The sequence below is a fragment of the Bubalus kerabau genome, chromosome 4 (assembly GCF_029407905.1).
Source record: "Bubalus kerabau isolate K-KA32 ecotype Philippines breed swamp buffalo chromosome 4, PCC_UOA_SB_1v2, whole genome shotgun sequence".
Lineage (NCBI taxonomy): Eukaryota > Metazoa > Chordata > Mammalia > Artiodactyla > Bovidae > Bubalus > Bubalus kerabau.
Window position 1 is genome coordinate 53,611,213 of NC_073627.1, and position 14,295 is coordinate 53,625,507.

At 36.9% G+C, this 14,295-nt stretch overlaps 1 protein-coding gene across 7 annotated transcripts in view; it reads right to left on the reverse strand.

Annotated features, from left to right (window-relative positions):
* Positions 1 to 14,295, reverse strand: part of RPS6KB1 (ribosomal protein S6 kinase B1) — a 40,887-nt gene that overhangs the window by 7,017 nt on the left and 19,575 nt on the right. For 6 of the 7 annotated variants that reach the window (XR_008713222.1, XM_055577452.1, XM_055577455.1 and 3 more), the window contains exons 5-13: positions 12,129 to 12,276; positions 9,974 to 10,031; positions 8,434 to 8,534; positions 6,565 to 6,655; positions 6,293 to 6,383; positions 5,629 to 5,736; positions 5,262 to 5,324; positions 4,988 to 5,065; positions 943 to 1,050 (exon numbers count right to left, since the gene is read on the reverse strand). Coding sequence is in view for 6 of the 7 variants with exons in the window: in XM_055577452.1 (XP_055433427.1) it covers positions 943 to 1,050; positions 4,988 to 5,065; positions 5,262 to 5,324; positions 5,629 to 5,736; positions 6,293 to 6,383; positions 6,565 to 6,655; positions 8,434 to 8,534; positions 9,974 to 10,031; positions 12,129 to 12,276 (846 nt within the window). In the remaining variant the exon portion in view is untranslated. Of the gene's footprint in view, positions 1 to 942; positions 1,051 to 4,987; positions 5,066 to 5,261; positions 5,325 to 5,628; positions 5,737 to 6,292; positions 6,384 to 6,564; positions 6,656 to 8,433; positions 8,535 to 9,072; positions 9,349 to 9,973; positions 10,032 to 12,128; positions 12,277 to 14,295 lie in introns of those variants that run through there. The other variant, XM_055577457.1, reaches the window with a different exon arrangement.

Here is a 14,295-nt window from a genome sequence, read left to right on the forward strand (position 1 = left end):
TGCATTCATCTTCCTTAAGTAATTAAAATGCTATAAAATTATATTTTTCATTTATATTCTTATACTACTCTATAATCATACATTTACAGAATTATTACTATTCAGTGTTGTTTACTCAAAAGCATGCTGTACTATGGTGATTTAAGTATTATTTTACACGATTTCTGTTCCATGCTAACTTGAGAATTGACCCTCCACCCCAAAAGATACCACACTGTGTCACATTGTGATTTGAGAATGAAGTTAATGGCAAATCCTGTGAACTAGTAAACAAGGGAGAAAAAATTTCCAAATGATTACTTTTCCCATATTCTATTCTCCCTAGAGATAGTCCAAAAAGAAATGCCAAAGGATAATGACAAATGACGAGGGAAACAAATGACATGTACTTATAGTAATAAAATAAGCACTAGGCAAATAATATGCAATGATGGTCATCAGATATAAATCTATCATTTTTGTTGATCAAAATCTAGAAGTTTTGGCTTTCTATCTGAGGAGACAAAGTATAAATCAATACAGATACTTCCTCCTTAGGGTTAATTTGCTTACAGTCACACATGAAGCAATGTATTTTGATGTCAAATATTCAAAATCAACAGGTTAAAAATCCCCTACAGATAAAAATCTTGAGCTGTTTCAGGAATAAAATAGTTACTATGAGCCCTTCTTCTACTACTATGGCTGTGTGGCTTTTAGCTAAGATGCTGAGCCAAACATTTTAAGTCAGCAGCCTATTCAAAAAATGAATCATATACTCTGATTCTAATCACTAACATAGAATGCTGAGTTATGCAACATCAATTACTTATCAATGATAAGTCATAAGTGGATAACTTAAAAAAAGCAACTCAGGTTATCTACATTCTAATTTTCTTATTGAAAAGGGCCCATCCTCATATTTAAATTTCCCATGGCTACACTGGAAAGTCTTTCACTTACCAGAAAGACCTGGTTGGCACTTTCACTGAGAGCTGAGTCATCTGGGCTGTCAACAGGTGTCTGACGTGTAAACTTGGAATCAAACTGACTCACATCCTCTTCTGATTGCTTTATATAAAAAAAAAAAACAATTAGAAAATGGTGAACAGACTGTATTGCTTCTGCTGCTAAGTCGCTTCAGTCGTGTCCGACTCTGTGTGACCCCACAGATGGCAGCCCACAAGGCTTTCCCTGTCCCTGGGATTCTCCAGGCAAGAACACTGGAGTGGGTTGCCATTTCCTTCTCCAATGCATGAAAGTAAAAAGTAAAAGTGAAGTCGCTCAGTCGTGTCTGACTCCTAGTGACCCATGGACTGCAGCCTACCAGGCTCCTCCGTCCATGGATTTTCCAGGCAAAGAGTACTGGAGTGGGGTGCCATTGCCTTCTCCGAGACTGTATTATACATAACAATCAATCGCATTACATGCATTAGAGAAGGCTCCAGATAAAGCTCTTTTCTCAGGGTTTGACTGTAATAAAAGAGTAGAACAGCCTGAGCAGGCACAGATTGAAAAATAAATACAACTAGAAAGTATCAAAGGTCAAATGACATCTTTAGTTATCATTTCTATTAAAAATCTGAGAATCAATCATCCCCTCTCACAAAGCTTCAGTGTGCCTAGCCCAGTGGCTAAATACCTTTTTAGAGACAATCTGCACAATTGGCAAAGCTGTAAAAAACTTGAAGCAGAGTTTAAACACAAAGTACATTTATAACATGCTCTAGTTAAAAAGATTCTTCCCATAGCTTGTTCATTCCTTTATATTTTTCTAGCAGCAAGAATAATATTCTGCTCTGCCTGAGTGTATTTTCTTGTGAAGGAATATTATCACCTAAATCTGACTATCCGATCTGTTTCTTCTCTCTGGTGCAACATCAGACTCGTGGTTATGTCAAAAGAACTCAGGAATCAGGCCTTCCCTGGTGGTCCAGTGGTTAAGACTCTGCGCTTTCACTGCCAGTGGCCTAGGTTCAATCCCTGGTTAGAGAAGTAAGACTCCATATGCTGCACAGCGTAGCAAAGCCAAAAAAAAAAAAAAGAACTTGGGAACCAACAGGATGGAAAAGATGTCTAAAGATGAGAAAAGCTGAACATCAATAAAAATAACTGAAATGAATTAAAACTCAAATATGTTAAACAGCATGAATTCATAATTGTAGTAAAAAAAATCACATAATTCATTGGTCAATTTTGGAAGATGCTAGGGAACTAATTCATTATTTCACGAACTGGGAAAGAAAACTTTTATCCTGCCTTTTCTATATAAACTGTGCCTCAGGTAACCAAACAGCTGAGGTTTAAGAGTATCTTTTCACAGGACAATTCCAGCTAATAAAGAACGAATCATGATTATTAGAGTAGGACAATTCTGCAAACCCTTAACAAAATCTTGGAACTAACTAGGCTCTAGATTCTCAGCCTTAGCACTATTGACATTTTGGACCTGGTGACTCTTGTGGCAGGAGGCTGTCCGGTGCGTTACAGGATGTTTAATGGCATCTCTGGCCTCTGCTCCTAAGTACCAGTAGGACTCCTCCCTAAGTTGTGACAGCTTGTCTCTGACATTGCCAAATCAACCCTGGCTGAGAACCACTGATACAGGCAATGATTAATGACCACTAACATCACTAAAAGAAATGTTTAAGTACACATTATACCTTCTGATCAATATATATATAGCACCAAAAATTTAATCTCAATCAGATCTAAACTAAATCTGTACTATTAGTTTTCAGAAATATGAGGAACAGGTGAACATGGCTGAGGACATGTCATGGAGTTAAAATCAGCAAAATCAAAATATGAGAAACTGCACAGGACAAATGGTAAAGTTTCTTTAGTAAGTCCTCAAAAGAGGAATTGAGAGCAGATATCAGGTCTATCTAGTCAAAGCTATGGTTTCTCCAGTAGTCATGTACGCATGTGAGAGTTGGACCGTAAAGAAAGCTGAGCGCCAAAGAATTGATGCTTTTGAACTGTGGTGTTGGAGAAGACTCTTGGGAGTCCCTTGGAGTGCAAGGAGATCAAACCGGTCCATCCTAAAGGAAATCAGTCCTGAATATTCATTGGAAGGACTGTCTGCTGAAGCTGAAATTCCTGGCTACCTGATGCTAAGAACTGTCTCATTGGAAAAGACCCTGATGCTGGGCAAGATTGAAGGCAGGAGGAAAAGAAGATAGAGGATGAGATGGTTGGATGGCATCACTGACTCGATGGACATGAGTTTGAGCAAGCTCCAGGAGTTGGTGTGGGATAGGGAAGCCTGACGTGCTACAGTCCATGGGGTCTCAAAAAGTAGGACACGACCGAGGAACTGAACTGAACTGATCTATGGATCAGTTAAGAAACTCATCAGTTTCTTAAGACTTAAAAAAACACAGTCAACCTATACAGGTCTTGACTGAATCCTTATTGAATCAAAACAACAGGGAAAAAAAGAAACAACTAGGGAAATTGTTAGCTTTTTAGTTATTATAATAATAGCACAGTGGTTATGTTAATGTTTAAACAAGATGACCTGATAATTTTTGAAGCTGGGCAGTTGGTACATGAGGGTTTTACCCTGATGGTCATGTTCAAATTTTAAATTTTAAAATATATTGAAATTTTAAAGCAAGCAACCCCTGTGCTCCTAGGACCAAATAACCATCATCGTTATCCTACTCCTTTTCCTCCGCTTCAAGAAACAGAAAAAGAAATTATCTTTTCTCAAATTCTTGAGATGGAAAAAAGAAAGAACTAATACACTAACTCATTCACTTATAAACATATTGCTATGGTTTGAATGGTGTCCCTCCAACATTCACATGATGAAGTTCTAACCCCAGGACCTCAGAATGTAACCTCGTTTGGAATGAAGGCCATTACAGATGTAACTAGTTAAGATAAGGTCATACTGGAGTAGTTCAGTTCAGTTCAGTTCAGTCACTCAGTCGTGTCCGACTCTTTGCGACCCCATGAATTGCAGCACGCCAGGCCTCCCTATCCATCACCAACTCCCGGAGTTCACCCAGACTCATGTCCATCGAGTCAGTGATGCCATCCAGCCATCTCATCCTCTGTCGTCCCCTTCTCCTCCTGCCCTCAATCCCTCCCAGCATCAGAGTCTTTTCCAATGAGTCAACTCTTTGCATGAGGTGGCCAAAGTACTGGAGTTTCAGCTTCAGCATCATTCCTTCCAAAGAAGTCCCAGGGCTGATCTCCTTCAGAATGGACTGGTTGGATCTCCTGGCAGTCCAAGGGACTCTCAAGAGTCTTCTCCAACACCATAGTTCAAAAGCATCAATTCTTCGGCACTCAGCTTTCTTCACAGTCCAACTCTCACATCCACACATGACCACAGGAAAAACCATAGCCTTGGCTAGATGGACCTTTGTTGGCAAAGTAATGTCTCTGCTTTTGAATATGCTATCTAATCCAATGACTGGTGTTCTTACAAAAAACAGAAAAATTTGGATGCAGATCTACACACAAGGAGAATGCCACATGAACATGAAGGAAAAGACAGGATGATGTGCCTACAAGCCAAGAAATGCCAAGGACTGCCAGCAAACCACCAAAGGCTAGCAGATAAGCATGAAACAGCCTCTCATAGCCTGTAGCAAGAACCAACCCTGACAATACCTTGATCTTGAACTTCTAGCCTCCAGAACTGCAACACAGTAAATTTTTGTTTAAGCCACCTAGTTTATGACACTTTGCTATATGAAAGCAAATTCAAAATGGGCTGAGTTAAGCAAAACAAAAACAAAGCAAGAAAACTCAAAGTCCCAATTACTTAAACTATTTAATTATTTTAAGCAACCAACTTAAAACCAGTTAATATAGTCATCAATTGCTGCTGTAGTTCCTTAAAAGACTGCGCAGAATACAGATTGTGAAGAGAAGAGAGGATAGGCCAAAGGTTTTTGTATCATTAATAAATATTTCTAACTGGTCTGAGATTTTCTTACTGTAAAAAAGTACCAGGTCTCTCAAATTATATGCTTTCATGAATACACACCAAAAGAGGTTTGAAGGGGGGCTCCACCTTCCGAGCCAGCAGTTCTTCCCAGTTAATATGTCTGAAGAATGGATGAGCCTGGGAAAAAATGAAACAAAAAAAGCAGGAAGAAAGATTAAGGGGAACAGACTTCACTGGATTGACAACTTAACAGACTATCTGAAGTTACCAATCACAAAATAAGATATACTTCTGAGCAACTACATATAACCTTCACAAATATATAAAATTGGCATTATCTTCCCCTCAAATAACCAAACATGCCAGTCCCTACTTGAACTTCTCCAGCATCCCCAGGACCAGCTCCAAGACGAGAAGCAGCATTTCTTTTCAGCAGCTTTTAGGAAGGAAAAGAAAAACACTGATGAACTTAATCAAACTGATTATTTTTTTCTTTATAGAATTTGCAGGTCTATTTTGCCTTAAGAACATATGCTTTATTAATTATTTCCAAATATTTTCTGGGAATAAAAAGAAAAGAAAGTCTTTAAATAAACACATTTGTACTTTGGAGGCAAAAACTGTAAGCTTTTTTGTCAACATCTGTGTATGATTCTATATTCAAAATATATATTCAGTTCTGTCTATTTAAATCCTAGTAGTTGAGACTTATACGTTGAGTGCTAATTTTAGAATCCTACCTTTTTAAGCAGATCTCTGGCTTCTTGCGTGAGGTAGGGAGGCAAATTGAGTTTACATTTGAGGATTTTGTCAATTGTTTTCTTTCTATTCTCCCCAGTGAACGGGGGCTAAGAATAGAAGAGAGTAAGAAAAATTAGCACAGAAAGAATATCAAATTTTAAATAACAGAATTATCCATTTCCTGAATTAGTTACACAGAGATCAGAAATGTATGCTGTGATGTGGGATGACTGAGCGCTAAAGAGCTGTAGTTTTTAAGCAATGGCACAGAGAAAAAGCAATGTCCTGGAAGGAACTGGTTTTCTACCATTAGCCTGGTGTGATAATGGGTGAGCCATCTGATTTTATGCTTCACTTTGTCCATCTATAAAATAAGGGCAATACTTGTTTTGCCTCTGATTCATAGGATCACAGGCCATGACACAGATCATCTAAATGAAAATACTTCAAAAAGTACAGATGGAAATACTTCTAAAAGTACAGAGGCCCATAATACCACTAATAAAGCATTGCTAGTGTTAGATTTTTTAAAAATAACTTCATTGAAAAATAAATAATTTCATTGGTAACATCTTCCAAAACTAGACATCATCTCTTCTTGTAATGACTTTGTAACTACTCAGCACAGATCATAATACATGCAGCTTTTAACTGTGCACCTACTGCTCCAGTCAGCATGTCATACATTAATGCTCCCAAACTCCACCAATCCACAGCACGATTGTGGCCACTTCTCATCAAGATCTCAGGGGCCCTACAAAGAGAAAAATAATACACCTAAACAGTCCACTAGTTGCATATCATCTGAATTAAAATTTCTACAAGATACAGAATCAAATAGTGCAACAGAAAATTTAGCACACTTATTACTTAAACCAGGTAAAAGTTAGCTATTACCCCCAAACCAGTAATATTTCTTTCAACATGCAGCTCACATGTATTCTATTGTTCCACAAAAGGTGTGTGTGACTGTTCCGTCATGAATAGATTCTTTGCATAGTCCAAAATCTGTTAGTTTGACATGACCTAGAAGGAAAGATTAAAGATGGTTATTCTGAGAATTCTAAGTACGTGCAGTGTTTAAATGTTTTCATACAAGATAATAATCTATCCTTTCATTTTAATTTTTCTGCCTTAAATTTATTTTTTGAGATCAAGAACTAGCAATGTTCCATCCAAAAATAAGGATGCTAATTTGTGAAGGGTAAGGCAAAATTACCTTTGCCAGTGATATAATCTATCTTGTGGGAAAATAAATATGAGAAAAAGACAAAACAGCTTGTCTAAGGCTCCAGCTTTACTTTATACCAAAAATCCTTTATCATCCTGAGCAAGTAAGTCCTGGGAAAACTTGATGAAGTCTGGATTAAGTATACAGACCCTAAAAAAAAATCTTCTGCATGTTTTAAACAAAGGTGTGACAATGTACTTCAAATGTATTGCTTTTATCACCATGAACTGTGACTTAACAGTTCTTAAAACAGTCTTAGTCACTATAACAAGTTAGCTTATTCTGCCAATGCAGTTTGGAAAAAGAAATGAAATTGCTACATAGCATGGAACCATCATTTCTGATCCAGAAAGTAAAAAACTCATCACCTTATACAAAGAACACTTCAGTTCAAGTTTAGTCCTACTGACCTGTCATTAGCTATCCAGTGGTTCAGCAACCCCAGGGACCCTACTATTGCAAGTTTATTTCAAGAAAAGGCAATGGACCATTAACTCACATGTAAATGTGTACTTCACTCTGACACAGAAGAAGAAATATGACATTTTCACAGAACTATCTGATATACTTAGGTTATGGATCAAAGAAGCTAACTAATCACATTCCTATTCTATTCCTTGTCTTAGAATTCAGAATCTAAATCTGAGGCAATGAAGACAGAACTGGGAGAAAGGAAGATACATAGATATCCACGACAAATGTGGTTAAATACAGCATTTCTTTAAAAAAAAAAAAAAAAGGAGAGGGGGAGAAGAAAAGAGAAAAAACCCACAATTTGAAACATTTATTCTGGCATCGGTTGTCCATAAGCCATTTTCTGTACGAGCATTAACTACCTCTTGCGTCCTCTGATAGACACCTAAGGATCAGCAGCTGCCACTAACCCCCAGATACCCGGATTGGCTGGCTGCTCCTCTGGGATGTGAGTGAACTGCCAAGTCTCCCCAGCCCAGGTTACTCTCACATAAGCTGAACTGTCTGTACCAACATGCAGTTACAATCAAGGTTCACTCTGCTGTACCCACAGCTGTATAGAATATTAGTTTGTCTGATTCCTACATTTATTACAAACAACAAGAATAAACTGATGCCTACTAAACATTTTATTTCCAAAGTATAATCAAATGGTTTGGTTCAGTTCTAATCTCCTTCTCTTTTATATAGCATTAATAAAATTTATCATAAAAACATTGTTTCTAATATTTCTGTATTTTCATCATTAAAGAAAACTCCATTTATAAAGTTAAGATTTCACTTTCCAACTTAAGAAACAAACCAAAATTAGTATTTGGACTGGCTTTTAGCTCACCACACTTTATGTAAGGATTTCAAAAGAATGACAAAGCTATAAAGAGTAAAGGTTAAACTAGAAAAGGGAGTTGAGTGGCCAGTTATCCTCAACTCTTTTCAATCTCATTAACCGTAAGTACAAGCATCATGATGCTATAAATTCTGAGGGAGGAACGTACAGTAACAGACACATGAATATGGGGCTTTGAAAATGACCATGAACCTGTGTGGGAAGATTTTAAGATGATTATTTACTATAGAACTGTTTACAGTATATCTCCACCTTGGTGATTAAGCATGATATTCTCCGGCTTCAGGTCTCTGTAGATGATCCCCTTTTGATGTAAATGCCCCAAAGCCATGGAGATTTCTGCCAAGTAAAAGCTGGAAACAAAAGTGATTTAATAAAATTAAAAAGAATAATCCACTCAAAGCAGTTTATGTTTGGAGCAAAATTCCTTGAAAGAAATAGACATGCACCAAAGACCAAATTAGTGGGGGTGGGTATGGGGAAAAGAGATGGCATAGGCTGCTGCCAAAATGCATGGAGACATTTATGTTTCACTTGTTTAGTGAAACTATAAAATGTTTTATTTCATCAATAAAACATCTTGCTAAAACTGCAAAGAAGTCCAGATTATGCCAAACTGTCACTGGTCATGTTTTGTTCTGTCTATGTGGGAACTGGGCCAATAGTCATTCAGATCAAAGCAAATTTCTCCCACCCACCCCCAATTTTTAAATTCCATAGGAAACAGGAACTTCATTATTCTCCGAGATCAAGCCTTAGTTTAAAAAATACCTTATAACCTGACCCTTAAAAGCCCACTCATCCCTTACTTAATACAGCTGCATATTTATATACAGCTCATGCCCACAGTATCTGCCCTCCCTCTTGCCAGCCAGCCCACAACTATAAATTGTGTGACACTCAAATTTATCTACCTCAAAAGAATAAAGGGCTGAGTCAACCCTGTCTGGATTCGAAAAGCACAAGGCACTGCAATACTGGCTGCATAACAATGTTGCAATCCTGCAGATTACTCCAGGATGGAGAGGGTGTGTCCTAGAGAACTGAGGCAGTTTCACAGCCAGCAGGACCACAAACACAGCCTCCAACACGGCTCAGAGAGCCTCCTCCAAAAAAGGGCACTTCATCCCTAAGGCTCTTAAATGCAGCTTCTGTGTTAGAAAAGGCCTGAAATTAAACAATGGAATGCAGTTTGGTAATTAAGGTAGAAAAAAACATTTAAGTGTTTTCTATTCAATTAATGTGTAGGATAAACTGATTTATTGTTACCCAGTACTGTCATCTCACAAAAGGGTATGTATATTTTTAATTTGAAGCAGATGCCATCTTTAGAAATAGAAGGGTAGATCCCATCCTGGCCACTGAATCAATCCACAGATGATGTGTGCAGACTTATCACCTCCCTAAGACTGCACCTTGGGAACTGGAAAGTCTACAAAATAAAGGAGATGGTTTCTGATACTTTCCATGGGTCCACACATAAAAGTTTCACTGGAAAACCACACTCACCCAGAGCCAAGGCAGGCAGCTTACCAATTCAAGGAAATAAAGCCCCAGTGAGAATGGTTCTGTTAGGAACTGGTGTGAAGAACGTTCCACCCAAGGCCTGGGGGCAAAGGAATGATGTGATCTCTAATAGCTGCCAAGACCCAAAGCTGCTTCTCCCCATTGAGTCCTGAGTGACTGACTGGCTCCAGAACAATTTACTGGCTGCCCACAGTGGGAACAGGACTTTGCTTTTAATTATAGGAATTATTACCTGAATTCATGCAACCACAAAAATTTCACTTACCAGGCTGTGTCTTCCATAAATATTCCTTCTCTTTCTAACTGCATAAATAATTCTCCTCCTGTAAAGAAAAGAAAAAGACATTAGAAATACAACAATCTTTATTTCCAACAATCCACTTCTAATGAGAGGGTTTGTGCTTTCCTCTTAACCATAATTAAAAGACATCAACCCTTTAAAAATAAAAAACAGGTCCTAAAAATTATAGGTTTAAAAGCAAGTCCTCAGGATTCCATTTTTAGCAGTGTTCTTCTTACGTGAAATATACAAGTTTGGGAATTCTAGGTTTTACATCTATAAACTTCAAAATATTTACAACAGATTTCAGACTTGAGGTTAAAAAAAAATCTTGATTAAAGCTTCTCTAACATTTCACCGGTAAGTAGAAAAATGTTAATATGTAATTAAACCATCCTTGCAAATTAGTGAATGCCCACATTCCACATTTTTAGAACTTTAAAACAGAATGAATTTGTCAATGTCTTAGGTAAATAGTATGGCATGATTTGAATATCAAAATAAACAATGTTACAATGTTAACAAAGTGTTATAGTCTACTAAATAATCTTAGAATCCATGAGTCCACAATGATTTAAATAAAAGAATAGATAAATTTCTTTTTTATAATGGGGGAGAACAGAAAGCTCTTTGTTACAGTAGAATGCCAAATAAATGAAGGAGGCATGATGGAATAAGAAAAATCACTTGGCAATCATAGTTAATTGTTTCAGGCAAGAATCAATGGATGCTAAAACTGTATGTGAAAGCTTGATGAGAGATGAGATATTTGTATCTCCTTAAGACACTTACTAATTAAAAAAGGAAAAACTTCACCAAAAAAAAACACAAAAAACTTCACCACCTTATATGTATGATCAAAGTTAAAATCAACAGTAATGGAACAAAGATACAAATCTTATGTACTTCTTGCTCTGATACACAGAGAAGGACAGGACGCCACTTCGATGGTCCTCCCAAAAATGCATAACCTGAGTCTAATCCTGAGGAAACACCAGATAAGCCCAAACTGATGCATTTTACAAATTAGACTTCAAAACTGTCAAGGTCATGAAAGACAAAGAAAGACTTAGGAACTGTTACAGATTATGGGAAACTAAGGAAAGAGATTACTGCTATCAGTGTTAATTTCCTATTTTGATAATTTTAGTAGAGTTATGTAAGATACTGTGGTTAATTTCAGAAAATTATACACTGAAATATTTAGGGATAAATGGAAATCAAGTCTGCAACACTCTCTTCAACAGTTCAGAAAAAATTATGTATATACACATATGTGTGTTTATATGTCTATAAACATATTTATGTATATATATCTATATACACACCTGCATATATACATATACAGAGAGGGGGAAAAAAGAATGATGAAACAAAACAACTGTAGTAAAATGGTGTAGTAAAATGGTAACACTTGGGGAATCTAGGTGAATAGCAGGTGGGAATTCTTTGTCTTACTGCTGCACCTTTTTTGTGTAAATCTGAAACTATGTTAAAATAGAGTTACAAGAAAAAATGGTAACAGTCCCAAAAAAGTTATTAAATTGTGCAGCTTTCTATTCCATGTTACAGGCTACTGTGAAATCTGTTTTTCAGAAAACTCAAGTGTATTTGCTGAAAATAGATACCTGCTATCTAAAAATGCTATGGGGTGCCATGAATTCCTGGGAAGGGGTAAGTCCTGGAATGAGTGGGGGATTTCCAATGTAAAACTGAAAAATCTATCTGTAGAACTACATTAAACAAAAAAACTTCTGTTTAAAGATGCAATACCAAAAATACTCATTACCTTAAACAATATTCTAAGTTTTCCTTTTCAGTAAGTGGTTTATTGAATTTTATTATCTTACCCAAGTGCAGTCAATTTGATGGCTATCCATTAGGTGTTTGTTATTTTGTTAACTGATTACAAGAGAATTAAGATAAAACATTAGAGATGAAGAAAAAAGACAACCTTTAAAGTTTCCTTCATATTTGTCTACAAAAAGAAACATTTGGTCCCATATGAATTCCTAATGTTACTTGTCGATTTTAAGAACTATTTGGTCACACTGGGAAAAAGCATTGTTCTATTGAAAAATAATGTTTTGAACAAGTTTCTGGAGCTAATGCAAATAATTACACCAAACTGTGTACTGACCGCTGAGATACTCAAGGATGAGGTAGAGTTTTCCACCGGTCTGAAAGGCATAAATTAAATCCACAATGAAAGGATGCTTTACTTCCTCCAGAATATTCCGTTCTGCTTTTGTATGAGCTGTATCTTTAGCATTTCTTACTATCATTGCCTAAAGGAAAAGAGATGATCTATAAGAACAAAATAGTAGACATTTTTATCCTATAGGATCAGGAAAATCTATTTTGTGCTTTTCTTGCCAACATTAAACTATTAATCTTAGGTCTCACTAGAGACTCAGACAGGGGAAATGGAAGACACTTGCCTCTTATATACATCTGCACTGTTTGGATTTTTCTGCAGTAAACATGTAAATGAAAACCTAAATAATTTGTTTTAATGTAAACAGATCAAGTTTATTCAGATATTCACTAACTTTTTTGAATGTCTACTCTTTTCTAGGCTCTTAACAAGAAAGCAGAATTCATAGGAGTCTCCAGCCCATAGGAGCCCAAAGTCCCAGGGAAGAGAGAGGAGTCAATGGAGCTAAGCACCAGGTGCTGTGGGTGAACAGCAGAACTAAATACGACAGCCGGAAGTCTTCCTGCAGGTGGTATACCTGAGCTGTGTCATAAAAAGTTACTAAGATAAAATGTGGATGGTGGAGAAAAAAAAAAAAAGGCATTCCCAATGCAAAAGAGACCTGACAGGACTGGGCATGTTGAGAGGATCTATTAAGTAGCTCAGTATGGTTAGAAGCGTTTAGGAGATGTATTAGGCTGGAGATACAGGTGGAGGCCAGGAAATGGAAAGTCTGAGCATGGAGGCAAAGGCATTTGAATTATATTTTTAGAGGTTGAGAAGAAATCTTGAGGTAAGGTAAATGAATAACCCTTGTCTTTAAGAAAGACAGTTCAAGTAGCAGTGTGAAGTTTTAGGGAAGAAACAACATCTGTTAGGAGGCTAGTAAAGTAAGCAAGAAGTAAAATCTGTAACTAAGAAAATGAAGCTGGGGGGGAAAAGGGTAAAATTGCATCATTAGCACTTTCTTGCCTGGAGAATCCCAGGGACGGGGGAGCCTGGTGGGCTGCCGTCTATGGGGTTGTATAGAGTCGGACACAAATGAAGCGACTTAGCAGCAGCAGCAGCAGAAGCACTTCCTGACTAATAAGATATGAGAAGAATGATACCATGGTTTCTGTGTAACTAATAGTGTCACTGAGGAAATGGAAACAAAGAAGAAAGTTTTGGGGAAATGATACATTGTTCTGGACATGAAAAAGCATGTACACAAGGCTACTGGTTGGAATATTGTTAATATTTGTAAAAGTGAAACATTAGAAACAACCTAAATGCCTAAGCACAGGATAGTGAATGAAAACCCTATAAAGCTATAAAAAGAATGAGGGGGACCTCCCTGGTGGTCCAGTGGCTAAGACTCTGCACTCCCAATGCAGGGGGCGTGGGTGCAATCGCTGGTCAGGGAACTAGATCCCACGTGCCACAACTAAAAGCCCTGCATGCTGTACCTAAGAGAGCAGCCAAATAAAGAAAGAAAAAAAATGTTTTTTTAAAAAACAAGGAATATCTCTATGAAAGCAAGGTGCAAAAGAACATATATGGCACAGCAGTATACACAGTATGCTACCTTTTGTGTAAAAGAGGAAATAAAAATATAATAATATGTACATCCTTATAAACGCAATAATGAGCACAACTAAGATAAGTCAAAAGTTAACGAAAGGGAATTCCCTGCCAGTCTAGTTCTCACTGCCAAGGTCCTGGGTTCAATCCCTGGTCAGGGAACTAAGATCCTACATGCTGTGTGGTGCGGTCAAGAAAATAAAATAAAATAAAATCCCAACAAGAAACCTATCAAAAAAAATAAAAAAGAGCTAACAACTGTGGGAAGGCAAGAAAAGGAATAGGAATTTTAAGTAAAACCTTAATAGTTTTATCATTTATTTCTCTTCTTACCTGAATCAATATCATATGGTGATTATAAAATGGAGATCTTGAATTCTGAACCATGATGTTTTATACATTTCAAAAAATATTAAATCAACAAGGACAGGGGAGGCAAATAAAACTGAATACAGGAGAAATACATAAATTTAATTGATTTTTATTAGGTTGGCCAAAAAGTTCATTTGGGTTTTTCCATACAATAGTACAAAAACCCACGTGAACT